The sequence below is a fragment of the Panthera pardus genome, unplaced genomic scaffold (assembly GCF_024362965.1).
Source record: "Panthera pardus isolate Hobbes unplaced genomic scaffold, ASM2436296v1 HiC_scaffold_16, whole genome shotgun sequence".
NCBI lineage: Eukaryota > Metazoa > Chordata > Mammalia > Carnivora > Felidae > Panthera > Panthera pardus.
In genome coordinates, this window is record NW_026526721.1 from 1,703,366 (window position 1) to 1,730,236 (window position 26,871).

General features: G+C 62.5%; 1 protein-coding gene across 2 annotated transcripts; it reads left to right on the forward strand.

The window, feature by feature from the left end:
* Positions 1-1,661: 1,661 nt before the first annotated feature.
* On the forward strand, positions 1,662-26,404 carry ITGB2 (integrin subunit beta 2). 2 transcript variants are annotated; one of them, XM_053902974.1, is made up of 16 exons: positions 1,662-1,882; positions 10,020-10,080; positions 10,445-10,533; positions 13,475-13,655; positions 14,633-14,803; positions 15,384-15,625; positions 16,861-17,016; positions 17,422-17,517; positions 19,691-19,780; positions 20,572-20,712; positions 22,165-22,352; positions 22,444-22,688; positions 22,978-23,197; positions 23,393-23,598; positions 25,574-25,740; positions 25,915-26,404. In XM_053902974.1, exons 2-16 carry the CDS (start codon positions 10,023-10,025, stop codon positions 25,975-25,977), a joined length of 2,313 nt encoding a protein of 770 aa, XP_053758949.1. In that variant the 5' UTR covers positions 1,662-1,882; positions 10,020-10,022; the 3' UTR covers positions 25,978-26,404. The 2 variants fall into 2 exon arrangements, with proteins under 2 accessions (XP_053758949.1, XP_053758950.1); XM_053902975.1 differs by lacking the exon at positions 1,662-1,882 and adding an exon at positions 5,594-5,678.
* The last annotated feature ends 467 nt before the right edge of the window (positions 26,405-26,871 follow it).

Consider the following 26,871-nt stretch of genomic DNA (forward strand, 5'->3'; position numbering starts at 1 on the left):
TTTGTGGCTTAATACATGATGTGTTTGTCAATTAGGGAGAAGGGCGTCCATTCCCCAAATCCTCCGTAGGCCTGACTTGCATTTCTGTTTCATCTGTTCGTTTCTGCGACAGGTGTGTTCAAGATGTTCGCTGCGTCTGCTTATGTATCTGTCAGTTTCGTTCTATGTATTTCGCAGCTATTTTGTTCAGCACAGGAAGACCTGTGACTGCTTTCTGTGTGCATTACAAACTCCGTGCCCCCATCGTTCCTTAAGCACTGAATGCTTTTGGCCTTGAGTTGTATCTTTTGAGACCATTAAAAAAAATTTTTTCTTTGACACTTATTTAGTTTTGAGAGACAGAGAGAGACAGAACGTGAGCAGAGGAGGGGCAGAGAGAGAGGGAGACACAGAATCCGAAACAGGCTCCAGGCTCTGAGCTGTCAGCACAGAGCCCGACGCGGGGCTCGAACTCGCGAACCGCGAGATCATGACCTGAGCCAAAGTCAGACACTTAACCGACTGAGCCACCCAGGCGCCCCTAAAAATTTTTTAAATGTTTATTTATTTATTTTTGAGAGAAAGAGAGAGAGAGAAAGAGTGTGAGTGGGGGAGGGGCAGAGAGAGAGGGAGACACAGAATCGGAAGCAGTTCCAGGGCTCAAAGTCACAGACCGTGAGATCACGACCTGAGCCGGAGTCGGACACGCAGACTGAGCCACCGCAGTGCCCCTTAAGAAGGCTTTTGGATGGCTCTCAGATATGACATGAAATATTTCTTATCAAATTGTCCATTGACGAGTGTGAGAAGCGGCAGTGGCCCCGATCTCCCGTTCCGGTTCCGTAGGATTTTTGTTTCAGATCGTCAATACTTTCACCGCTGTTTATGAAACCGATAGTTACGTACGCTTCATCATTTCTGCGAATTTCCTTGCTCACTTCTGTGGGCTCACCGCGTACCCCTGCCGGGTTTATTCGACGGAGAGCGTCTTCTGCGCAGAGAGTAGGGAGCTAGGTGTCTGAGTCCTGGCTCATCTGAACATGCCCGGTTTCATTTCTTTGGGAACCTAATCCATTCGTGTCTCCTCTCCTCCCCGCCATCCCCCCTCCCAGCCCCCCACCTCGTGGCATTTTCTTGCCCTCTGTTCTGTCCTTCGAGGGCGTCAGAAGCCTCCTGAGGGCACGCAGCGGCCTCTCGCCCGGCCGGTCGGGACCCGGAGCCCCTGTCGCTGGCACGTGCCCCTCTCTGTCCACGGGCCGCCGCTCCTGGGCTCTGGGGCTCCGCTGGGTGTGGGCATCGGCACCGCGTGTCTCCGTCTTCCAGCCTCCGTGCCGACGCCGGTCCTGCACTGCCCACCGGCTCACTCTCACCCTGGCATTCTGCTCCTCGGTCCCTGTCGTGCTTTTTATTTCCGCGACCGAGGTCTGGGTCCCCGGCACCTCTCCCTCTCGCCTCTCCTGTGAGTGCAGTCTGCGGGCCGGGCCCCTGCCCCTGGGTGCGAGCCCGAGGTCCTCCGTCCCTGCAGGGCACGGCCACGGCCTCGCCCAGGGGCGGGCCCTGGGGGCCACCACGCTGGTCCGCGGCGTGCTCCCCCCTCTCGCCGCCCCTCGCCGGTGGGTGGTGCGTGCGCAGGGCAGGGCGAGGGGGCTTGGGCCGACTTCCTGGGACACCCCCACAGGGAGCCCGTGCAGAGCTCGAGGGCTGGGGTCTGATGGGCCACCTGTGGTGCAATCAGCCACTTGCAACTACTTCCTCCAAAGCAGTGGGAACAGGAAGCACTGTGCCCTCACCGCCGTCGGGGCTCGCGGGCCGTCTTCGCCGCGACAGCCCAGCCCGGTAAAGAGCGGAGCCCCCTCCCTGCCCAGCCGGGACACCCCACCGAGGTCGCCAGGGCATCAGCGAGGTGAGGGGACGGGGGGGCAGGGGTCGCTTTCCTAAAGGGGGACCGGTTGGGCCCGCGGCTCTTCCCCGGGGAGCGGCCCAGCCCTGAGGGGGGGCCCTGGTCCCCGCCACCCACCGTGGGCTCGTCCACTCCAGCCAGGGGGAGCGCTGTGCCCCCCGTGGTCAGAGCCACAAAGAGGCGGGGACGGCTGTAACTGGGGACAGGACCCAGGCGGGAAGACGGGGCGCAGCTCCGGGCCTCGGTCGCTGGGTCTAGGGGCTCTCGACAAACCACACGCACTTCCTGAGCCCCCGACACGGGGGCTGCGAGGCGTGGAGCCCGGAGGAGGCTGGAGGGCAGGCGAGACCCCCCCCCCGGAGGGGCCGGGCCGCGGGAGCGCTGGCGGGCCTCGGCTCGCCTCCCTTTTCCTGCCCGAGACCCTCCTCTCCACGCCTCTGAGGCTGGCTGTGGCGGTCTCTCCTCCCGCGGTGTGTGCGGTGAGTGTGAGCGAGAGCGGGGGTGCCTGTGGAAGGGTGAGAGGGTGCACACGTGTGTGCGTGTGTGAGAGCATTGTGTGAGCAAATGTGTGTGTTTATATAAGTATTTGAGTGTGAGGCGTGTATGTGTTGCCCGTGAGGTATGTGAGAGTGTGTTGTGTGTCAGGTGTGTGGAGGTGTGGGGGGTGTGGGTGTGCGTTGTGTGTATACTTGTGTGTGAGTGCATATGTGTACGGGCGTGTGTAGGTATGTGGGTGTGTGCAGGTGTGTGTTGTGTGTGTACTTGTGTGTGAGTGTGCGTGTGTGTATGAGGGTGTGTATGGGTGTGGGGGTGCATGTAGGTGTGCGTTGTGTGTACCTGTGTGTGAGTGTGCATGTGTGTCTGGGCATGTGTAGGTGTGCATGGTGTGTACTTATGTGTGAGTGTGCAGTGTGTATGGGGGTGTGTAGGTGGTGTGTGTGTGTGTAGGTGTGCATTATGTGTGTACTTATGTGTGTGTGCATGTGTGTATGGGTGTGGGGGTGCATGTAGGTGTCGGTTGTGTGTACTTGTATGTGAGTGTGCATGTGTGTATGGGCGTGTGTGGGTGTATAGGTGTGCATTGTGTGTGTGCTTGCGTGTGAGTGTGTGTGTGTATGAGTGTGTAGGTGTGTGTGAACGTGGGGGTGCAAGGGGGTGTGCACCATGTGTGCGCTTGTAAGCGTGCACGTGTGTAGGTGTGCATGGGTGTGGGGGGGGTGTAGGTGTGTGTAGGTGTGCATCTGGTACGTGTGCATTTTCCTGCTGAGGGGTCCACCGCTTCTCTTGGACCGTCAGAGGTCTGCGAGCTCGGGCCGAATGCTGTGAAGGTGTCGTGTGAGAGCTGAGTTTTGGGGGACAGACATAGGTGTGTGACTAAGCCTCCCACAGCCAGGCTCCTGGGGGCCTGTCCCGAGGCCTCCTGGGAGTGGGGGGCCTGGAGCCGCGTCTGGGCCCCGGGGTCGGGGTCCCCCTGGATCCCGGCCGACACGCCCCTTCGGTCCCCTGGTCTCACCTCGTCCTGGCTCCCGTCCTCTTCCCCCAACCCAGGGCTGGGGTCCTGCTCTGCCGTCCCCGGCTGGGCTCCCTCTTTGGGGGCACCTGGGACCCTGAGTGGGCGAGGAGGAGGGGCAGCCAGGGGCGGGGTGGAAGGCGGGGGGACCCCAGGTTCTGGTGGCAGCGGCCGAGCCCACACCTCAGTGCTACATCCCAGGCAGGCACAGGGTCTCCCTCGGTGGGCACCTGATGTCCAGGTGACTGAGGGTTGTGCTGACTCCAGTGGCCCATGTGGGGTTTCTGTGAGGTTAGGGATCAGCTCCGCCGGGGAGAGGACGGGGTGGGAGGGCTGGGGCGGGCTGCTCAGAATGGGAGGGGGTAGAGTAAATCATTTCCCGAAGGCTCAGCCTCTGGCCTCTGTAGCAACCTGGGTGGAGCTCCCTGCCCTACAGTCGTGGCCGTGGCCGTGGCCGTGGCCGTGGCCGGCCTGCCCTGTGCGGCAGCAGGAGGCCCAGGGCAAATTACGGTCATCACCTGGGGCTTTCACGAGAGACGGGAACACTGGCCACGGGCCTTGCAGACTGTTCCGAGGATGCCGCCTGCTCTCCGGGGATGGGAAGGACCTGTGTGCACCCCGGAGGAGGCCCCCCACCCGTGACGAGGGCCACCGGTAGTTCAGACTCCAGCTGACTCCACAATCGAATGTATAATTCAAACCCCACTTCCCGGGGGGGTCAGGCAGCCAGCAGCGCCCGGCTTCCGCGTGAGCCCCCGGCCCGGGTCCCCCGGCGCGGCACAGACGGACAGACACGTGGCCCGTTGGGATATATCCACTTTTTCTTTTCCCGCGAACCTTGAGTTGCCCTGAACAGGCCCTTGCCCACTTTCGCCGCTGTGCGGGGCCACAGGGTGGGCTTCACGGGCCGCTGTCCAGCTGCACAGGTGGACGGGAAGCCCGGCTCTTTGGGTTGGCTACTTGGCTGCTAGCCCTCCGCCTTGGTCAAATGTTTGTCAGCCGGCTGTGACGACTGCCCACCACCTTTCTTGGGACATTTGCCTCTTTATCACTGACTTTTTAAGTTTATTTATCTTGAGAGAGAGAGAGGGAGAGAGAGAAAATCCCATGTGGGCTCCACATGGTCAGTTCAGAACCCGACGTGGGGCCTGATCTCATGAACCGTGAGATCATGACCCGTTTTGAGTCTGTCTTCTTGGTATTTCCTTCCTTAGTTTTATGCTCAGAAGGTTTCCTGACTCAGAGATACACTCTTCTGGTTCTGTTATCATTTTATGTCCCCGAATTCCACGGAGTTTACCCAGCCTCTGGTGTGAAGGAGGCCCCTTCCTGGGGAACCCCCACTTCTGCTCATCCCCTTTGAAGGCTGGGGTGCAACCCACTCCCTGTCTCTGACTCAGCCCCGGGCCACGAGCCAGGGTCACCCTGCCCCCCCCCCCCCAGCAGCACCGCTGCCATCTTGACCCTTCTTCCCCAAGCTGCTTGGCGATCATCATACCAAGGTCGTTGCCTTTTCCCAGGAAGCAGGTCCGATCTGTCGATTTTCGTTTTGTTCGCTTTTCCCCATTCATGACTTCTGCCCTCGTCTGTGTATTTCCTGCCTCCCTTACCAAAGCTTTCCTGCTCTTTCCCCCACCTCTGCATTTCCGTCCCCGTACGTGCACCTGTCCTCACCTGCAACCAAAGCACATTGGGCATCTGTTTTCACGTCCCATCCTGCACAGAGGGTTTTCACCGCACAGAGGTGGAATTGCACAGAGGATGTTGTCTGCAAATATAATTTTGACTTCCTCTCTGACCTGAGAGGTGTTTATCACATTGTTTTAAAATTTCTTTTTTTAACGTCTTTTTATTTATTTATTTTTGATGTTTATTTATTTTTGAGAGAAAGAGAGAGAGAGAGAGAGAGAGCAAGAGCAGGGGAGGGGCAGAGAGAGAGGGAGACACAGAATCCGAAGCAGGCTCCAGGCTCTGAGCTGTCAGCACAGAGCTCGATGCAGGGCTCGATCCCCACGAACCGTGAGATCACGTCCTGAGCCGGAGTCGGACGCTCAACCGACAGCTATCCAGGTGCCCAAAGTTTTATTTATTTAAGTAATCTCTGCAGCCAGCGTGGGGCTGGAACTCACGACCCTGAGGTCAAGAGTCGCATGCTCTCCTGACTGAGCCAGCCGGGCACCCCTGAGCTCTTTAAAATGTCTAGTTGATACGTGGGAGGGTGTCTCGTCTTCTTCCACATGCTGAGAAACTGGCCCTTGCAACGTGTGCCGTCAGACTTCGTGGGGTGAGGTGGGCAACGGTCGACGTGCCTCGCAGACACTTTTGTAGGGCTGGGGGGTCCAGGGAGCGTACAGGCCCTGCGTCCTCTGGCCTCACTGCGCTTTCTGTGCCCTGGGTCTGTCCGGAGCCTCCGTGCTCAGCAGGTGGTGGCTCCAGCCGCCCCCGCGGAAGCCAGCTTCTGTCCATTCTGTGTTTTTATAGAACGCAGAAGCGACTCCATATCCATACTCTGCCTTTTGGTTTAAGAAGGCTGGTGCCTGTTTCAGATCCCTGGTAGACATGGGCTTTTTCACCATGAAACAGCTTTGAGTCCGCAGGCTCCGGGGATGAGTACCGCATGGGGGCGGGGGGGGGGCTGCCTCCCATCTTTGAACTTCCTCGCCAGAGCCTTCCCCCTCCCCCACCCTCCATCACCTGATTCGGGCCCGTAAACCCAGGTCGGTGGGTTTTCTGACCCCACAGGCCTGAGCCGTCCTGATGGCCAGTGAGCCCTGGGGACCTGGAGTGGCCTAACGTGAGGGTTCGTACTTTTGCAAAACCTTCATCTTTTGATGTGATGTGGGCCGGGAGGGAACGGTCAAGAAAGAATTCTTAAGACGTTTTCTGTGCAAGAAGGTGGTTTTATTAAAGCACGGGCACAGGACCGTGGGCAGAAAGAGGGATACTGGGGGCGTCAGGAACAATTGGTTATATACTTTTAAGTTGCGTGGGTAGAGATAGAGGAAGTTTCCGAAGGGATTTTCTTCTTCATTTTTTAAATGCTTATTTATTTTTGAGAGAGAAACAGTGTGCGAGTAGGAGAGGGGCAGGGAGAGAGGGAGACACAGAATCCGAAGCAGGCTCCAGGTTCCAGGCTGTCAGCACAGAGCCCGACGGGGGGCTCGAACCCACGGACCGTGAGATCACCACCTGAGCCGAAGTCGGACGCTCAACCGACCGAGCCACACGGGCCCCCACACTTTTTTTGCCTTTCTTTCCGCCTCCTCTTTGACGGGAAACATGATATGACACCAGCTTACTGTCCTGAGTCAGACCCTGTGCACTCCCTCGGCATGCTGCCCGAAGTTTTTTTCTTTCTAATGTTTCTGCTTTTTCTTGTCTTTTACCAAATATGGGTTGTGTTTGTGTGTGAGAGATTGGGGAGGAATGTAGCGTGTCGTTCTTCGGATGCTCCCTGCCCTCTCACCTGGCTGTTAAGGGCTTTACTCTTGCCAAAGGAGACCCTGGTCAGCTGCGTCCACTGGGTGCCTCGGGGCCCGGGTCTCTGGGTCTGGGGGGGCCGACCCTGCCCGTGACTCGGGAGTCACCACTTCCTGCAGTTTGGACCCAGGCTGTGCCAGCAGCCTCCTCGAGGGCAGAGTCCTCACAGCCGTGGAGGGCCTGGGGTAGCTCAAGCTGCCTAGACTTCGGGTTTTGCACCGGAGGGGCTGCGCTCGGGTCCGGGTCCGGGGAGGTGAGGCCTGGGGGCTGCTAGAGCAGGGTGCCCGCGCCTCAGGACTCCTGGCTGGGCCCTGGAGCCTGGGGTCCCCCTCCTTGCCCTGCTCAGCCGGGGCCTCCCACTTGCCCTCCAGCTCCCGAGCCAGGGTCCTGACGAGTCGGGTGCCCATGGGTGCCGGGGTGCACTGGAGTGCTCTCCAAGCCTGCCCCCACCCAGAGCTGCGGTCTCACAGGAAGCCGAGGCAGTGTGCCAGGGCGGCCATCAGGGCTCGGGCACCCACACCCTGTGCTGTAGCGGGAGCCGGGCTGCAGGACTGCACTCAGAGGGGGCCCGGTCTGTGTGGCTCCAGGATGCTGGTCTCAGGCGAGGCCTGGCCTCTGAGGGCCAGTCCTGCCTGCCGGGCAGGTGCACCGCAGCCCCGCCCCCTGAGGCCCAGGGAGGAGGGGGCTCCACCCGCCCCCACCCGCCCCCACCCGCCCGAGGCTGAGAGGAGGGCTGGCTGCAGGCCAGAGCCACCCTGTGTCGGGGCACCCCGCCCACCCCGCCCCCACCCCACCAGGCTGGGGGACACGTGGGTCCTCCGTGGCCGCCCCCATCTCCTGCAGGCCAGGATCGCGTGGAGAGAGGGCAGCCACAGCCCCCACCCAGCTTCCTGTGGTCAATGTCAGGACATCACAGCCTGTGGGCCGTCTTACCTCTTACCGTAATCAAGGCTCCCTCCCTCTCTGTGGGAGGAGTGTGTCGGGAAAACGGGAACCCAGGTTTACATCCTGCCGCTGGTCTCCGTTCCCCATGTGAGGACCCCAGGAGCTCTCGTGCTGGTTGTTGTGAATGTTTGGGGTCCAGTCTGTGGCCACAGGAGAGCACGTGCCCCTTCCCCGGGGCTGTGGCACGGGCTTGCCCTGCGGGAGCGCAGGCATGGTTGGGCACTTGGGGAGGGTCTCCACCCTCCACTTGGCCTCCTCTTTAGGGGGCCGCTACCCACAGACCGAATGTGCCTGGGGCGGTGGCCAGGTCAGCCCCGGGCTGGTCTGCACCGGCGGTCAGCTGTGGAATTTTGGAGGGGCCAGATGGAAACCAGGACCGGCCTCGCCTGAGCCCCACGCACCCACAGTGGGAGACAAGGGGCTTTCTTTCATGAACGGGCTTGGCCGCAGTGAACTGAAAACTGCTGCCCGGGCCCATGTGGCCACTGCTATGACCCAGGAAGCCACAGTGCCACGTGGCTTCTGCAATTTTGACCCTGAACAGGAAGGATGGAGTGTTCTGTTTTGACATTTCTGGGTCCTGATCATAATATTGGTGGGGACCAGGGAGCAGGGGCACCTCCAAAAAGATGGGAACTTGAGACTGGACGGGGCTAATACGCACGGGAACACCGCCACGGGAGCAGGGGAGCCCCGGCTGGTTCTCCTTCACCCAGAGCCTCTGGGTGCAGAGACACGGGTTACAGGGGTGCAAACGGGGACCTACCTACAGGCCGCATCTGAGCCCAGCAGGCAAGGCAGGGACCATGGGCCCTGGGTCAGGGCCTCTGCTGGCCCTGAGGTCACCCTCCTGGCCGGCCACCACCAGGCAGTGTCAGGGGGCGGGGAGCCCCAGGGCCTCAGAGGCCTGCCCTCGGGAGACGAGCCGGCCTTCACGTGACGTTCTGGGTGGGCTGTACTGATCTTTTAACGTTTATTCATTTTTGAGAGACAGAGTGTGAGCCGGGGAGGGGCAGAGAGAGAAGGAGACACAGAATCCGAGGCAGGCTCTAGGCACTGAACCGTCAGCACAGAGCCCGACGCGGGGCTCGAACTCACTCACAGACTGTGAGATCACGACCTGAGCCGAAGTCAGACGCTCCGACCAACTGAGCCATCCAGGCACCCCTGGATGTTTGCTTCTGGTAGAATGCGACCCCCTTCCTGCCTGCTAGCTCCCGATTCCTGGCTCCCCTACACCTTGTTTGCCTTCTTGGTCTGGTGGAAAGACCACGGCCAACTGAGGATTTCTGAGACCTGGGGCATCGGTGCTTTGGGCCCAGCCAGGATCCGGCACCCCCAACCCGGGGCGCCTTCAGGGGAGGGTGGCATCCCGGCGAGGGAGGTGTTGCCCATCGGGCGGTGGGTTAGAAGGTGCCGGGTCTGCCTTGAGGAACCAGAACGAGAACCTCAACACCCGTCCCCAGCCTCGCCCCAACGACCTTGCATCTGGGAACATCAGGACCCGGCAGTGTCGGGGCCCTGTCCACGCCGAACGTCAGGTGCTGGGTGTTTAAGGACGGCAGGTGTGCGTCAGGAAACACAGAACGCTGGCGGCCTAGGGCTGTGGCCTCGGACAAGGCAGCAGTGGGCTCCGCAGCACCCACTTCCCCTCCCGCAGGGGCGTCTGAGCAGGGCGGCTGGCTAGGCTGGCTCCCGGCAGGTGCTCCCATCATACTGGTTCTGCAGCTGCCAGGAGGCCCCGGGCCAGCCCAGGCTCTGCTCTGAGATCCGCACTCAGTTCACTGAGGACTCGGGCACACGGTGGCCGCAGCCCCCCATCCGCGGGTGCAGCCTCACACATGCAGCGTGCAGTGTGTGTGTGTGTGTGTGTGTGTGTGTGTGTGTGTGATGGGTGCAGCGGGGGGGGGGGGGGGGGAGGGGTGTCCCGGGTGTGCGCCTGCGTGCACATGTGTCCCTGGAGGGAGGCCCACTCCCTGCTCCTCCCTGGAGGCTGGTGGGCTCAGCAGTGAGCCCCACGCTGCTCAGGCCTCCTTTCCTGCTGCCAGCACAGCCCGCCTCGGGCACTCGGCCTCTCCCGGGGGCTGGCCACCCCGGGGCAGCAGGCACAGGGCCTTCGGGCGCCGCGTCTGTGGGCCAGCCAGCCGGAGAGTCTGGAGAGTGTGGGGTCCGAGGCCCCGTCACTGAGACCCCTTCCGTCCCCAGGACATGCTGTGCCAGCACTTCCCGCTCCTCACCCTGGTGGGTCTGCTCGCCCTCTGGTCCGGTGAGTTCCGCGCAGGCAGGGCCATGCAGTCCGTGCCGGGGGGGGGGGGGGGGGGGGGGGGGGGGGGAGGGGCTCGCCCCTTTCCTCCCCCCCCCCCCCCCCCCCCGCATCCTCCAGGGCCGAGTTCCAGCCTTGGAGGGGCGGCGCCCCTGGGAACAAGTCCCAGGAACGGGCCTCAGTCTCCCTGCACTCCCCCTCCCGCGAAGCCTGGTTTCCTCCCACCCCTCCCGGTGCTCCGGCTGCCCCTCCTCCCCCACCCACCCCCTGACCCGCACCCAGCTCCGCCGCCCCGAGTGCCCGCGGCTCCGTGTGGGGTTGGCCAGCGCAGGCCGCCGCTCACGGAGCCGCCTCATCTTGCCCCCAGCCCTCGGCCAGCAGTGTACCAAGTTCAAGGGCAGCAACTGCCGGGACTGCGTGGAGTCGGGCCCCGGCTGTGCCTGGTGCCAGAAGCTGGTAAGAGCCGCCTTAGGCTGCGCCCGCCGAGGGCCCCCACACCTGGACTGCCTTTCCCCCCTTCCCACCCCCCCGCCGGGCGCCCTCTCTCTGCCTCTGGAGCTGCTGGCACCCAGGGGCGCCCACCCCTCTGTTTCCGGGGGGACGTGGGGGGGGGGGGCAGGCACAGCCCAGGGGCACGGGACTGTCAGAGGGACAGGCAGACTTGGCCGCACCCCGGGGCAGCCCCAGGGGAGGCGGACCCCTGCTCTGTGCCCCCTGCCCAGGCACGAGCCCTGACCACAGACCACAGACCACGAGGAGACACACAGGGAAGTGGACACAGCTTTCAGGGGAGAAGTTGTGGGCGGTTCTGTGTCAGGACCTTAACTCCTCCACTGCGTTTTTTCGTTTTTATGTTTTACCCATAATAAGACCTCCAGGGCACAGTCCCTAAATTGACAGTTCCCGTCCCAGGCCCACCCTCCTCCTAGAGAGAACCCCTCCCTTGAGGGACCCCCAGCTCCTGACCACATCCTCCTCCCCTGGGACGCCCCCAGCTCCTGACCGTGCCCTCCCGCCCCGGGGGACCCCCGGATCCTGACCGCGCCCTCCCGCCCCGGGGGACCCCCGGATCCTGACCGCGCCCTCCCGCCCCGGGGGACCCCCGGATCCTGACCGCGCCCTCCCGCCCCGGGGGACCCCCGGATCCTGACCGCGCCCTCCCGCCCCGGGGGACCCCCGGATCCTGACCGCGCCCTCCCGCCCCGGGGGACCCCCGGATCCTGACCGCGCCCTCCCGCCCCGGGGGACCCCCGGATCCTGACCGCGCCCTCCCGCCCCGGGGGACCCCCGGATCCTGACCGCGCCCTCCCGCCCCGGGGGACCCCCGGATCCTGACCGCGCCCTCCCGCCCCGGGGGACCCCCGGATCCTGACCGCGCCCTCCCGCCCCGGGGACCCCCCGGATCCTGACCATACCCTCCCACCCTGGGGCACCCTTAATTCTTCATACTTCAAGGGTCCTTAACCACAATGCGTCCCCTCAGAGTACCACAAAACACTTTTCCAAGGCTCCACACTGCCCGTGGCACCTCATCACCCCTGCACGCTCTACGCAAAGTTTGCCAGTTGTTCCAATAATGCCTTCGATGGCATCTCCCTCTGTCTGTGTGGTGCCCCAGGGTCACGCTCTGCACGTAGGTGTTCTGTCCCCCTAGTCGCCTCCAATCCAGGGCGCCCCTCGCTCTGCGTCATCACGTCATTGACATTTCCCCGGAGTTCAGGGGAGCAGGTGTGTGCAAGCCCTCAGCGTGGGCTTGCCCGGCCTCCTCTCCGATTGGGCCCAGAGCGTGCGTTTTGGCCGGAGCCCTGCCCGGGACTCGTGCTGTCACTGCGTCCCAACACTGGTGATGCCAGTGTGGACCGCCCAGCCGAGGGGGCGACTGCCCGGCGTCTCTGCCGTGATGTCATTATTCACTCCTTGCGGTTAGTAAGTAATTGTGGGGAGATGCGCCGAGGCCAGGAAACATTCCGCTCCCCGCCAGGCTCACACCCGCTCAGGTTGGCACCCGTAGGTGATTCGGCACGAATCACTTGTCACTTGGAGGGCTGCCAAGTGGTGGCGTCCACTTCACGGACTCCCGCAACGGCTCCTACAGTCTCTTCTCTCTCATCAGTGTGGACCCCGTAGATTTTTATTTTATTCAATAGCTTTACAATCTATCGCCGTCATTCTGAGGCTCAAATGGTTTCACATTTGGCCACTGGGACCCTCCCCCTCCCCCCCCCTCCCCCCTCCCCGCCAGCCTGTGCCCTCATCACTTTTTTTGAGCACTTTCTTACTCCAGAACAACCAGACGCTCCAGGCCCAGCCGCACTCTCCTGGCCCCAAGGGTGGGATCAGACATTGCTCTGAAGGTTCTGGTCCCCTTTCTCGAGAAGCCTGCCTCCGGATAGCTGCAGTACACGTCCTCCTTTTCTCAACCCTACGAGGCGGGGGCAGCGGCTTCCGAGTTGCCAGCCCGCACCCCGGCCACCAGCAGCCTACAGAGAAGTGGGGTGTGGTGGGGTCTCTCTGCTCGGATGCGGCACGGCCACAGCCCGGGGGGGAAACCTCTGCCAGCCACTTGGATTTCTCCCTTCCCTTTCGTGGGCTCGTTCCGTTCCTTGGGGATACAGCTGGCCTCGCTTCCTTCCACGGGGATCCCGTTTGGGACTCTGTTCCTGTGGATTTCGCTTTGTCTCAAGTACTTCACGCACCGACAGAGCTCCAAAGGGACAGACAGGCAGCCCAGGAAGCGCCAGCCCTCGTGGCCCCTCCGTGGCCCCGGCTGTACCGGGCCGGCTTCCCGCGTGGCCGCCTTACCCTTCCTGAGCCTCCTTCTGTGAAAGGAGCAGAGAGCCGCACACCTGTCTTTAGCGTGTCCTCCCTTGGTGCCACCGAACGCGGGCCCTTCTCCTGCCCCGTGCTGTCAGAACCCAGGGGTCTTCGTGGGGTCGTGAGGACACTGCCCTGGACCCAGGGCTCCCTGGGTGCCACGTGCCTTTTCTCAGGGCAGAGCCTCCGATGAAGGCTGCTGAAGGGCGTGGACACCCCTGGCCGGGTGCTCCCGGCTCTGGGGCTGCTGAGGGACCCCGCCATGGGCCAGCCGGGGGCTGGAGACACCGGTCCTTCCGTCATCTCTGCTGCCGGAGGCAGTGGAGGGCAGACGGCTGGTTCCCAGACCGGGGGGACCTAGGAGCCCCACGGAGGGGCCACTGGAAGGCAGGTGTCTTCCCGGCTGCCCAGCCTCCCGCCCACCCCACCCCCACAAGGACACCTGTCTTGAATCCCAGGTGGGAATAAGGCGGGTCAGCCTCCTCGAGTGACCCCGAGGGCCAGTCTCATGCAGCACCCACAGTGTGGCCCCCACGTTTTCTCCACCCTCCTCCTGACTCCTGACCCCCGATCCCACCCCCAGAACTTCACTGGGCTGGGGGAGCCAGACTCCGTTCGCTGTGACACCCGGGAGCAGCTGCTATTGAAGGGATGTGCAGCCGACGACATCATAGACCCCAGGAGCCTGGCCGAGACCCACGACGACCAGGAGGGCGTCCAGAAGCAGCTGTCCCCACAGAAAGTGACACTCTACCTGAGACCAGGTAGGCGTGGCCTCGGCCACAGACGAGGAGCATGCGTGTAGGTTGCTCTGGGTGCCAGGGCCGACCGATGGCACAAGTGTCCATGTGCCAGGTCGGACAGCAAGGTGGGCAGGAATCCAAGGACGGTTGGAAACCCCAAGGATGGAGTCTGAGCACCCCTGTGGCCCCGTCCCCTCTGCCTGCAGGAGGCCGCCCCCACACCCACCACCCGTGGCTATGTGCCTCTGCTCTGCGTCCTTTCCAAAAGGGAGAAGCAACCATCTGGGAAACACTCTTCTGTCCCACTCTCAGAATGCCAGGTGCTCTTGGCAGAGCAAAGGCTCTGATAAGTCCTGTAGCCAAGGAACTCGAATGGCTGTTTAAATCAGCGTTGCTCAAACTGACTTGACCGCAGAACCCTGCCAGTGCCCTAAGAAGTGCCCTTTGGGAAGGTGGCTGGGGTGGAAGGAGCAGGACCATGCAGTGGACAGGCCAGGGCAGGACGGGGTAGAGTCTGTCCCTCAGCCTCACCTCCGTGATGGCAGTCCTGCAGGGAGCTGGGGGCTGGAAACGGGACAGAGAGACAACTCAGTCACGCCGTCCCTGATCTTTGGCGATTTATTGAGCATCTGCTATGTGACGGGGCGCCCTAGGTCTAGGACAAATAAGCCAGCAATCACATGAGAACGTGTTGTGACTCAGACAGGGGCCAGAGGGGACGTGATCGGGAAGGGGGCCTGCACCGGGATGGCTGGGTTTGCCCCATGCTGGGGGCGCAGAGCGTGGCTTGCAGGGACAGCCAAGTAGACGTGTGCCTCGACAGCGCCTGACGAACGAGCGCTCAGCGGTGTGCGTGGTCCAAATGCTCCATCTAGCTGGGCGCCCTGTGACTCGTCCACGGGCCACGGAGAAGGGGGCAATAGTGAACATTTCGGGACCTGTGGGGGGCAGGTCAGTGCCCCTGAGATGCCTTCTCTCTGCCCCGTCCCTACCGACAGGTCAGGCGGCTGCCTTCAACGTGACCTTCCGGCGGGCCAAGGGCTACCCCATCGACCTATACTACCTGATGGACCTCTCCTACTCCATGCTGGACGACCTCATCAACGTCAAGAAGCTGGGGGGTGATCTGCTCCGGGCTCTCAACGAAATCACCGAGTCGGGCCGCATCGGTGAGGCTCCCCCCCTCAGTCCTGGCCGGCCCTGCTGCCCCGGGGCCTCTGCCAGGCAGGGCACTGGGGGGGGGGGGGCTTGCCAGGGCCCCACGCAGGCCACCCCGGGGGCCACCCCCGGGCGCTGTCAACGCCATCCAGCCCTCCACCTCCTCTCCTTCCTTCTCCTTTGTTTTCTGATATGTTCAAAAAACAAAACCTCTACCGTGCTACTCATTAAAAAAACAAATAGTCAGCAGAGTAGGCCGGGGCCGCACAGCAGTCACGCCGGCAAAGACAGAAGCCGGCAAACCGGCAGCGTCCTGACCTGCACCGACTCACTTGCCACGTGCGAGTCTCGGGCACACACGTGCGTAAGGCAAAGGAGACGCCTGACTCCCCCGTCTGCCTCCTCCCGAGCCGTGTGCAGGGACGCACGGGCACACCCTCCATCCGTGCACATGCGCTCACACGCCGTGCGTGCACGTGCTCACACTCGTACACGATCACACTCGTGCACACGTGCCCTGCTGCGCAGTAGGAAAACAGAGGCTCCAGGGCGGGCTTCCTGCCCACCCCACTCGTCCCGCCCACCCCTCAGGCTTCGGGTCCTTCGTGGACAAGACGGTGCTCCCCTTCGTGAACACGCACCCCGAGAAGCTGAAGAACCCGTGCCCCAACAAAGAGAAGGAGTGCCAGGCGCCGTTCGCCTTCAGGCACGTGCTGAAGCTCACCAACAACTCCCACCAGTTCCAGACCGAGGTGGGGAAGCAGCTCATTTCCGGAAACCTGGACGCCCCCGAGGGCGGTCTGGACGCCATGATGCAGGTCGCCGCTTGCCAGGTGAGGCCCTGCCCAGCCCGGGTCCCCACACCCCTCCCAGGGGAGGCCCCTTCCACCCCGGTCCCCAGACCCTCACCAAGGGAGGCCCCGCCCAGCCCGTGTCCCCAGAGCCCACCCAAGGGGAGGCCCCGCCCAGCCCTGGTCCCCAGAACCCCCCAAGGGGAGGCCCCGCCCAGCCCGGGTCCCCAGAACTCCCCAAGGAGAGGCCCCGCCCAGCCCCGGTCCCCATACCCACCAAGGTGAGGCCCCGCCCATCCCTGGTCCCCAGAACCCCCCAAGGGGAGGCCCCGTCCAGATCCCCAGACCCCACCCAAAGGGAGGCCCCGCCCAGACCAGGTCCCCAGACCTCCCAGGGGGAGGCCCCGCCCAGCCCTGGTTCCCAGAACCCCCCAAGGGGAGGCCCCGTCCATCCCCGGTTCCCAGACTCCACCCAAGGGGAGGCCCCGCCCAGATCCCCAGACCCCACCCAAAGGGAGGCCCCGCCCAGACCGGGTCCCCAGACCTCCCAGGGGTAGGCCCCGCCCAGCCCTGGTTCCCAGACTCCACCCAAGGGGAAGCCCCGCCCCGGTCCCCAGACCCCACCCAAGGGGAGGCCCCGACCAGCCTTGCTCCCCAGAACGCCCCCAAACCCAGGGAGAGGGAGCGTCCCCTGCCAGGCGTCCCCAGGCATGTGCGCTAAGTGGCCGTGTCTGCTGCCCCTGGCCCCAGCAGGCCTCCCCCTGCCCCCTGCTGACCCTGGCCTTCCCGCCCGCTGGTCATGATGTAAATGCACGACTTGACTCGGACGATTCCAATCTCCCAGTGTCTCCTGCTGCTCCCCAGACGCACGTTTCCATTTCTGCGTGCTGTCCTGTGGACGACACGGGCCGCTAACGTCCCCGGGCTTGCCCTGTCCCTTTGCGTGTCCTCAGGTTCTGTCATCTTTTGTGTCTGCCACGTTTTTACACGGTAGTAAACGTTTCCGTGAGTGTTTTCTTTCCTTCTGTGGGGTATTTCCCAGTCCCTGGTCGGAACCCCCAGCGCGTCCTGCGCGTGGGCGCGGCCATCGGGAGGTTGTCCCGCAGACACCTCAGGAGCAGGCCACGGTGCTAGAATACGGCCTGGACACGGGGACTCCGAGCCCCGCGGCCGGTCCCGGCGGAGGTGCTGTGTGAGAGGGGCCGCCTGGCTCCAGCCCCCGCGCCGCGCTCTGCCCACTGGGGAAACCGAGGCCGCTGACTCTGCTGTGTTCTCAGGAGGAAATCGGCTGGCGCAATGTCACCCGGCTGCTGGTGTTCGCCACGGACGACGGCTTCCACTTTGCGGGTGACGGGAAGCTGGGCGCCATCCTGACCCCCAATGACGGCCGCTGTCACCTGGAAGACAACATGTACAAAAGGAGCAATGAATTTGTAGGTGGCCTTCCGGTCCTGGGAGGGAGTGGGCGGCACGGGGGCGGGGGGGGGGGGGGGGGGGGGGGTTGGGAGGGAAGGCCCACCTGGGCTCCGCCCCAGGGGAGCAGGGAGGCAGCGCTAGGGGTCCAGGGGGCTGGCGCAAGGGGGCCACACCTCAGGCGGGCACAGCTCCTCGTGGGGCACGCCGCCCCTCAGCATGGAGAAGCTGGGCATCCTCTGGTCTGGAAAGGTCAGCACCCGTCACAGGAAGTTGCCCTCACCTGCAGTGGATCGAACTGCACGGTGGAATCGTCCGGGGGTGGGAGGCTGGGCCTCTGGGCCCCAGGTGGGAGCGGCCAGATAGCCTGGTGGTGTGTCCCTGACCCCCGGGACCGGCTGACCAGGCGTCTGTCTCCCCACCAGGACTACCCGTCGGTGGGCCAGCTGGCTCACAAACTGGCTGAAAGTAACATCCAGCCCATCTTCGCCGTGACCAGGAGAATGGTGAAAACCTATGAGGTCGGTGGCATCGGGTCCTGAGCAGCAGGGCGGGCACGGGCATGTCAGTGGTGCTGGCACCCTGCGTCTCTACGGGCTGAGCTGCGCTTGGGCGGGCGACGGGCGACGGCAGGCGGGGGTGCCCACTCTGGGCTCTGTGCGGTTGGAGGAAGGAAGAAGGATGTTCTCTGTCGGTGAAATCCAGTCACCATGTTTCCATTTTTGCTACAACGTAGAAAGTCTTTCTGCAGATCAGAGGCTTCCTTCTTGTTTTATGTCCCAACACGTGCGGTTCACGCGTTTATCAGGCACATATGGGCAAGTGCAGGACCTCAGGCCGGCGGCATTTCACCAGGAAGCACCCCCGGATACCCCGCAGAGCCCTGGGCCCCCGCCAGAGCTGCCCCGCCACTCACAAGCCAACTCTCTCGCACACTGACACTTCCTTCTCTGCTTTGGGAACCCTGGGTCTGTCCTGATTTCACGGAATTACTGTTCTTGTTCCATTCTTCTAGAACATGGGGAACTTTCTGTTCCTGGGGCAGTTTCTCTTCCGTCCTTCCTGCCCTCGGTCCGGCACCGTGTTTGTTTTGCGTGTGCACACAGCGGGCTTGAGGCGGGTTGGCCTCCTCTCAGCTCTGCTGGGCTGGGAGAGCACCTGCCAGCCCCTCCCCCTCCGTGGGAGGCGTGGGGCGCCGGGGAGGGGGCGTCGCAGAGTCAGCAGCTCCTGCTGTCAGTTCTCCAGACTCCAAAGGAGGACAGGACCCTGCAGGGGATGCAGAGGAGGGGGAGGGGCAGGTGTCTAGGAGCCGTCCTGGGGCAGGCGGGCAGTGGAAGCCTGCCCGACCACAGGGACAGTGGCTCAGCGCAGGGCCGATGGCCGGGGGCTTCGTAACAGAAGATTGCCCACCTGTGCTGGCTGCGTGAACGTGGGCAGGTCGGGACCTGGAGGCCGTTCTACCAGACGTAGCAGGTCCCAGTAATTTGCTATTGGGACAGGACAGCGTGGTGATGGGGTAGAAGCTGAAGCAGGAGATTTGAATCCCAAACCCACTAGCATGAACAGTGCCCTGGCAGATCTGAGCCTGTTTCCTGACCCCGACTCATGGGGCTCTGGGTGAGGGACATCGAGGTGACCCAGAGCCTGTGAGGAGAGCACTTGTTGCACTGTCCTTGGTACACCTGCATCAGAGTGGAGGCAGGTCAGAGGACAGGAGCCCGGCTTCCCGGAGTCACGGTGGGGTCCCGCCCCGGGGGGGAAGGGGAGAGGGCAGCAGAGGCCAGAGGGCGTTGGTGGCCAGGCCGTGACAGTCCTTGTGGACTCCGTGGAGGTGACTGGAGTCTCTCCGGGGAGTTACGGGAGGGCGTTGGGTCAGAGAAGTGACTCAACCATCGGTTCTGTAAGTGAGCCATGATGCAATCTTCCGGGAGAGGTAGTGTGAGGGTAAGGAGGGAACACAGAGCTGTCCGGGCGGTCCAGGTACGCCACACTGCCCACGTGCAGGTGCCACGGGACCAGCTGACCCGGGTCCTACTGGAGCCGATTATTACAGTCCTGCTTAACAGTCTTTTTTTTAAAAAAATGTTTAAGTTCATTTATGTATTTTGAGAGAGAGAGAGAGAGAGAGAGCATGAGTAGGGGAGGGGCAGCGAGGGAGAGGATCCCAAGCAAGCTCCACGCTGTCAGCGCAGAGCCTAAAAAGGGGCCCGAACTCACGAACCGCGAGATCATGACCTGAGCCGAAGTCGGACACTTAACCGACTGTGCCACCCAGGCGCCCACACAGTCGTTATTAAAATTAAATTATATCAACACATTAAAATGCTCAGAACTGATCCCATCCTGGTGGTTTTGGCACGTCCTACGACTCTATGCCCTTGGTTGTTTGCACCTGATACAGCCGCATGGTGGGGACACTCTCAGGGCGGTGAGGCGCGCTCTTCCCAGCTCTGTGTTCAGTGACGTCACAAGCTTGAGCTCGGCCGAGGGGGCGTGTTTACAGCGAGGAAATCGGCAAGTGCTCAGCTTCTGAGCCACTGACCACACGCTGTCTTAACTGAACGCGATAAGATATCTGGTGGGGGACTCTCTGGGCCATTTTATGACCAAGAAGGAAACTGGGGTGTTACGGAACCATGGGCTCCCGTGGCCCCAGGGCTGCAGCTGTGACCGTGTGGTCTGTTTACCTAACAGAAACTCACCGAGGTCATCCCCAAGTCAGCGGTGGGGGAGCTGTCAGAGGATTCCAGCAACGTGGTGCAGCTCATTAAGAACGCCTACAATGTGAGTCCCCCTGGCACTCAGCCGGGGTCCCTGGGGCTGTCGCAGGCACCCCGCCCTCCCTGCTGCAGGTCAACAGAAGGGTGGGCCCGACAGAAGTGCCCTGCCCCCTGGGGCCACCGTCAGGCCTCCTGGGCAACGAGCCTGGCTCTTCCCGAAGGGCAGCCGTGCCCTCCCTGGGGATGGAGCGGCTCGTCCCATGCCCGAACCTCGCCTCCCCGATACGGAGCCCCCTTGTAGGCCAAAGTTCCTGGTGGCGAGAGCACCCGATGAGGGTGTCGAGTTACAGCCCTGTCGAGGGGGTTCTGTGTGTTCCATGTACCCTTGCAGAGCCCCTAACCCCCAGAGCAGTACCTCTTGAGCACCAGCCGCTGCCCAGTGTTTCTGTCTACACACCGATGGCACGGTCACCTGTCCCCGCTCACTCACTCTGACTCTGTTCCTCTCTCTCCCTCTCTGTCCCTGTCTGTCTCCCACTCCCTTAAATGGGTTTTCCAGCTCCTACCCTGTGCCAGGCACTGGGCACTCAGTGGTGGGCGGGACTGTCAAGTCCCCGTTCTCATGGCCGCGTCTGTCCCCATCTGTGCCCTCCTGGCCTCTCGCGGGGCCATGGCGTTGGTAACCTTGTTCGCACCTGCACGGGGCACAGGACCTAGCGCCTCCCCAGCTCTCAGCGGGCATGTGGGGGGAGGAGGGAGGGGTGAGAAATGGAGAGGCCTCAGAGCCATTGGCCAGGAAGGGCCCGGGGACAGCGGGAGGAAGCTCCCTAATCTGTAGCCGTTTTTTGCCGGCAGAAACTCTCCTCCAGGGTCTTTCTGGACCACAACACTGTCCCCAACACCCTGAAAATCACCTATGACTCCTTCTGCAGTAATGGAGTATCACAGGTGGACCAGCCCAGAGGGGACTGTGACGGAGTCCAGATCAACGTCCCGGTGAGGCCCCATTCCGACTGTCGGGAAGGTTCTCTCCCAGGCACAGCTAGGAGTGCACCCAGGCACACGGGGCAAGCACAGGGACAAGCAGGGGGTATCACCCTCAGCACACTGCTCAACACAGGGCTCCCGGGTGCAGGAGGACAGAGGGGATGGCAGCGCCCCCTGGGGCAAGATGCTGGGCAGTGTGTCCAGCAAGGAGCAGAGTCCTTTCCACACACCTCAAGTCTGGTCCGGTTTCCCGATTTGTGTACGTGTGTGTGTGCGCGTGTGTATATGCGTGTGGTGTGCGTATATATGTGTGCTGTGTGTTTTGCAAAGATACTAAAGCATGGGCCACACAGGTGATTAGATAAAGACATTGATATTTAAGTTATTTCCGTAATATTTTGAATTTATTATGACCACGAGAATTAAATTTTCCCTTTTTCTGGCTGTGAACTAATATTCAGCAAAACACCGCTTTTATTGCAGTTTTAGATATGACATTGGAATTCCTTCAGATATGTTACTCGCTAAACGTCACACATAAATTTTTCCTGAAGTGTCTCCCCTCACACTGGGTGGACCCACACAGGGATTTATTCAATCTTATGATTGGTGATTGCTTCTTATATATTTTTCCTGATATTTCTGCTCTACCTTCGTGGCCCCAGTGGCAATTCATTTAAGTTGGTCTGGGCCGTGCCTTGCTTTTGACGAGCCGCTGCCCCCCTGAGCTCTGTGCTGGCTGCCCGCGCAGGGAGGGTGGTGGGGCTTTGTGCTGTCGCACCCGGTTCCTGTGGGGCCTGTATTCGGGGTCAGAGCACAAGTCCATACCCAGGATCTAGGGCCTCCTGTGGGATTCTGGCATCCTAGCTTACCAGACATAAGGAGAAAATACACGTCCTTTTAAGTCATGTAATCTCCTTATTAACACGTGTGTGATAAAAAAATTCTAGAGAGCCCCCCCCCCGCCCCAGCCCGAGTCCAAGGGGGAAGGGATGGGCGCGGGGTGGGGGTGGGGGGGCCTCGGGTGAAGGAATGGGCGGGGCTAGGGTGAAGAGATGGGCGGGGCTCGGGTGAAGGGATGCGAGGAGCTCGGGTTAAGGGATGCTCGCTGGGATCCGGATGGGCTGGCGGGGCTCTGGTGGGCCTGCTGCCCCCACGTTCTGGCACCGCGGACGCCGGCTCTCCCGACGCCCTTCTCTCTTTTCTCATGTCAAGTCCCAAGTCCTGGAGAATCGCAAGGTGTCTCGTGTTCTTCCCTCTTCCGTCCTGTGGCTCCGGGGCCCCTGCAAGGGCCCCTGCAAGGGCTGGTACTCTCCAGGCCTGGGACCAAGCACACACCCCTTGCCTACTCGGGCCTGGCCCCGGGACAAACCCCTACGTCCAGGCGAGGGCGAGGACACGGGAGCGGGGTGGGAGCCTGCTGTCCCGGCCTTGCCTGAGCCCTGCTCTTCTCCACCACAGATCACCTTCCAGGTGAAGGTCACGGCCACAGAGTGCATCCACGAGCAGTCCTTTGTCATCCGGGCCCTGGGCTTCACGGACACGGTGACCGTTCACGTCCTTCCCCAGTGCGAGTGCCAGTGCAGGGACGTGAGCCAGAACCGCGGCCTCTGTGGTGACAAGGGCTCCATGGAGTGCGGCATCTGCAGGTGAAGTGGTGCGGGCGGGTGTGGGGCCGGTGTGGCCCAGGGCCGCAGCTCTGGGAGAAGGGGGCCTGACCCGGGGCCCCTCCCGCTGCAGGTGCGACGCCGGCTACATCGGGAAGAACTGTGAATGCCAGACGCAGGGCCGGAGCAGTCAGGAGCTGGAGGGCAGCTGCCGGAGGGACAACAACTCCCTCATCTGCTCGGGGCTGGGGGACTGCCTGTGCGGGCAGTGCGTGTGCCACCAGAGCGACGTCCCCAACAAGAGTATCTTCGGGCGCTTCTGCGAGTGCGACAACGTCAACTGCGAGCGCTATGATGGCCTGGTCTGCGGGGGCAAGGGTGAGCAGGGGTGAGGGAGAGCTGGGGTGAGGGGGAGCGGGGACGCGGACGGAGGGACGGGTGGACCCGGGTAGAGCCAGGTAAGCGGGGCTGAGGATGGGAGGGGGGAACGGGGGAGGGACGGACCCGGGTGGACCCGGGTGAGCGGGGGGGGGGGGCGTGGACGGGAGGACCCAGTGAGCCCGATGCAGCCGCATGGGGCTAAGCAGGTACAGACAAACAGGCGGACGGACGGATGGACGGGTGCGGGCCGGATGGGCGGGGCCGAGTCTCGGCTGCCGTCCTGCAGAGCGGGGCACCTGTTCCTGCGGCAAGTGCTCCTGCAACCCGGGCTTCGAGGGCTCCGCGTGCCAGTGTGACAGGTCCACCCGGGGCTGCCTGAACCCCGACGGCTTTGAGTGCAACGGGCGCGGCCGCTGCGTCTGCAACGTGTGTGAGTGTGACACCGGCTACCAGCCGCCCCTGTGCCTGGAGTGCCTGGGCTGCCCGTCGCCCTGCGGCCGCTACTTGTGAGTGCCCCGCCCCGCCCGCCCGCACCCATGCTGCTCTCCAGCTCCCGGGTCCCCGCAGCTCTGCCCCCGGACTCCTCCGGGAGCCCCTTCCTCCTCCCCGAAGCCTTCGCCCGTGTCACCCCACCCGGGAGCCCTCCTGGCGCCTGAGACCCCGTGCACCTGCGCTCAGCCCCACGCTCCTCTCCTGCGCAGGTTGTGCGCCCAGTGCCTGAAATTTGACCCGAGCCACTCGGGGAGTAACTGTACCTCAGTGTGCGGGAATGTGGGCCCGCTGAGCAAGCCCCCGGAAAAGGGGCGCACGTGCAAGGAGCGGGACGTGGACGGCTGCTGGATCACCTACACGCTGCGGCAGCGGGTTGGCAGGGACAGCTATGACATTTACGTGGATGACAGCCGAGGTGAGACTTCCGGGGTGGCCCCAATGTCTCCCCGCTTAGAAGGCCGGCCTGGGGGTTGGCGAGTTGTCCACAGCTGTGGTCCTCCTGGACCGGCCCCTCCCTGCCTCACCGGTGACACCTGAGAGGCGGTGCTCCGAGCCAGGGGACGGTTCTCAGGCTGGTTACCTCCTACTTGACAGCTGACTGGGGCTTGGAGCTGTGGGTCCCGAGAACTGGGCGAGGGACAGCTGTGTGAGGACCCCTGCGGGCTTTTGGAGATTCCCGCGCTGAGATCTCAGCCCTGGAGGGGGTCAGCTTTCTAAATGCTGCCTGCAGTCTGTCGCTGCAGCCCAGGGCCGTCCCTGGCCCAGTAATGGCTAAGGACACGAGGACGCCAGTCCTGTTCTTGTGGGGTCTCACCTTCCAAGGGGATGGAGACACACTGGGCCAACACCTGAAATGCCAGTACTCGAGACAGCGCAGGACTGTGGTCAGGGTCAAGAGGTGCAAAGACGGGAGGGGGGCGGTGCCCCAGAGGTCAGAGGTCAGAAGGTCTCTGGGAAGAGGACCCTCGCAGCTGAGACCGCAGGATGAGGGCAGCCACGCAAAGCGAAGTGAAGGCTGGGGGTCAGAGGCCCTTCGCGCTGGGTCTTTACGGGCCCCGGTGAGTCCCGGGAGGCATTTGGGTCTCTTTCCAAACATACCAAGAGGCTGTTGGCAGTTTTCAGAAGAGTGAGGGACAACTCTGAGCTGCATTTTCGGACGTGGACCCACAAAGGGCCTCTGCGTGACACAGGCACCGAGGCGCTGACAAGGCTAGGTGTGGAGGTGGCGGGGGCGTGGGGACAGAGCCTGCGCTTGAGTGGAGCATGGGGACGGGGTCGGGAGCAGCGGATGGTGTGTGGGGGTCGGGTCGGGTTTTAGGGGGCACACGTTGGGTGACAGTGACAAAGCACGTGTGGGTGTTGGGACTTAGGGACACCGATGCCCCTTGGGGTACGTTCTGGGGTGGCCCCCAGGGGCATTCAGGGCACACAGACGCTCAGCACCCCACTCCTTTCCTACTCAGAGAGGTTGAGGGGACGGACAGAGGCCGGGGGGCCGAGGCGCTCAGGCGAATGCAGCAGGTGTGGGCAAGCCATCCGCCAGTGCCCAAGTGGGACTGAGACCCGCCCCCAGCTCCCCTCCCCGCGGTGGGAACCCCAGAGGGGCAGGTGGGGCTCAGGCCCTCTGTGTGGCCTGGAGCTCACGGCCTGAGTCTGGGGCTGCAGGTTCCGGCCTGCCAGGGTGGACACCTCTCGCCAGGTTTCTTTGACAGGCAGATTTCGGTCACACGTGGTTTTGTGCACCCTTGGCCAAGTTGTTTAACCTCTGTAGGACGCCGAGGCCCGCTAGAAAGGTCAGGATGATGGAGCGCATGAAAACACGGGCACCCAGGGTCAGGCAAATAAGGGCCCTGTTCCCTGGGTCAGGGGCTGAGGCCTGACACACTGCAGCCCAGAGCCCTGGAGGAGGAGGGTGGGGGCCCCAGGACGCCGCCATTGGTTTCCTCAGGAATGCTTTCACTAGGCGAGTCCTCATCCCTCACCCCTGCTACCAGGTGTGTCGGGGGCCTCGGGCACCGCACCTGCCTGAGTACTGACTCAGTCTCAGTAGGTTCTGGTGACGGGGCCACCGGCTGTCCATGGTGGCAGCTGGCTCAGGAGGCTGGTGTCCTGTCCAGGCTGCCCTGGCTACTGGCGTCCTGGCCCCACTTTCTTCCCGTGTAAACGAGGGGCCTTTAAGTTTCATCCGGAACCACAGGGCCTGGTCTGTGCCCTGCCCTGCCCCTTCCCTGGCCGGGGCCTGGGGCTGTGGTTCACTCCCCCACCTGTTGCCTTGATGGTGAGCCCAGTGGTGGGAAAGCTGTGTCCCCCTAAGCACTGGACTGTGTCCTGGGGCAGGGCACACGTGGGGCCCGAAACACTCATGAGTGCGTACTTCTCCCTTGCCTCAGAGTGTGCGGCGGGCCCCCAAGTTGCCCCCATCGTGGGGGGCATCGTGGCGGGGGTCGTACTCATCGGCATCCTCCTGCTGGGCATCTGGAAGGTTCTGACCCACGTGAGTGACCTCAGGGAGTACAGGCGATTTGAGAAGGAGAAGCTCAAGTCCCAGTGGAACAATGTGAGTGGCTGTCCTGGGGGTCAGGCCCCCCCCCGCCCCTGTGACCCCCGCCTCTGTGACTTCTGTCCACCTGTCCCCGAAGCTCATCCTTAGAGCTGGGACTGTGGGAAGGCCACCCCCACTCCTGGCTCCTTCTTGTCCTGCACTGATGAGTCGCGTCGCTTTTCCCACCAGGACAACCCCCTTTTCAAGAGCGCCACCACGACAGTCATGAACCCAAAGTTTGCTGAGAGTTAAGAGCACTTGGTGAAGACAATGGTGTCTGAACCGACCGGATGCGACCACCCCCGAATCACATCTCCTCCGTCGGGTCCTCCACGGACACAGCTTACGACGCTTGAACATTTCACCCATTAACCAAAAATCCACTGTTTTTTTCTGCTCTCAGAACAATAGATATGGCCAGGTGACAACAGGGACCCATCAGAAGGAACAGCCTCCCCCTTCTGATGTGTCTGACCTTTTCCGTAGAGACTTGAAGAAGGAATTGCTTGGGTCTTTCAAGGTTAGATGCGTTTTCCCGCATAAAAGAGTGGTGGGCTCATTAAAGGCAACACAAATTTATTTATACTTGAACTTCTCAGGGTATAAGGTTCCATCCCATTGAGTATACTGTTTTTCAGTCACGCGTGTAGAAACAATTAATAAAACTTCAGAAGAGGCTGTCTGTGGGCTCTGCACGCTTAGAGGACACGAGTCGACTGTGGGCCGTGCCGTGGGGGTCTGTTCTCTTTCCTCCTTCCTCACCTGCTGGCCTGTGTCCATGGCCCTCTCTGCCCCCGTCCCTGCCCCACCTCCTAAGCCTTCAGGGGCCGTGTGGGGAGCTGGGAGATGAGCGTCTCACCACCCCCCCCCCCCACCCAGCTGTCTGCACCTGCTCCTGGGGGTGGGGCAGCGGAAGGCAAGCCGAGAGGAGCGTTTGTGTCTCACGGGCTGGACAGGGCTGACCTGGAAGTCCTGCCCGCCCAGCGCCGCACGACCGAGTGAAACGGCCCGGTGTCGCGGGATCGCTGTGCGTGTCGGTACCCAGCGGTGGTGCCCTGGACACGCGAGTTCCCGCCAGTTGGCACAGGTCGGCAGGCTGGGTGTGGGCCGGGGTCGGAGCGGCGTAGGACACGGAGCTTAGAGCAA

What these genes read in the sequence shown, in the direction of transcription:
- ITGB2 (XM_053902974.1), top strand. Translation starts at nt 10,023, where the DNA reads ATGCTGTGCCAGCACTTCCCGCTCCTCACCCTGGTGGGTCTGCTCGCC. An exon ending in GACACTCTACCTGAGACCAG is followed by an intron (nt 13,656 to 14,632) that starts GTAGGCGTGGCC and finishes CCCTACCGACAG; the next exon opens with GTCAGGCGGCTGCCTTCAAC. An exon ending in TCGCCCTGCGGCCGCTACTT is followed by an intron (nt 23,198 to 23,392) that starts GTGAGTGCCCCG and finishes TCTCCTGCGCAG; the next exon opens with GTTGTGCGCCCAGTGCCTGA.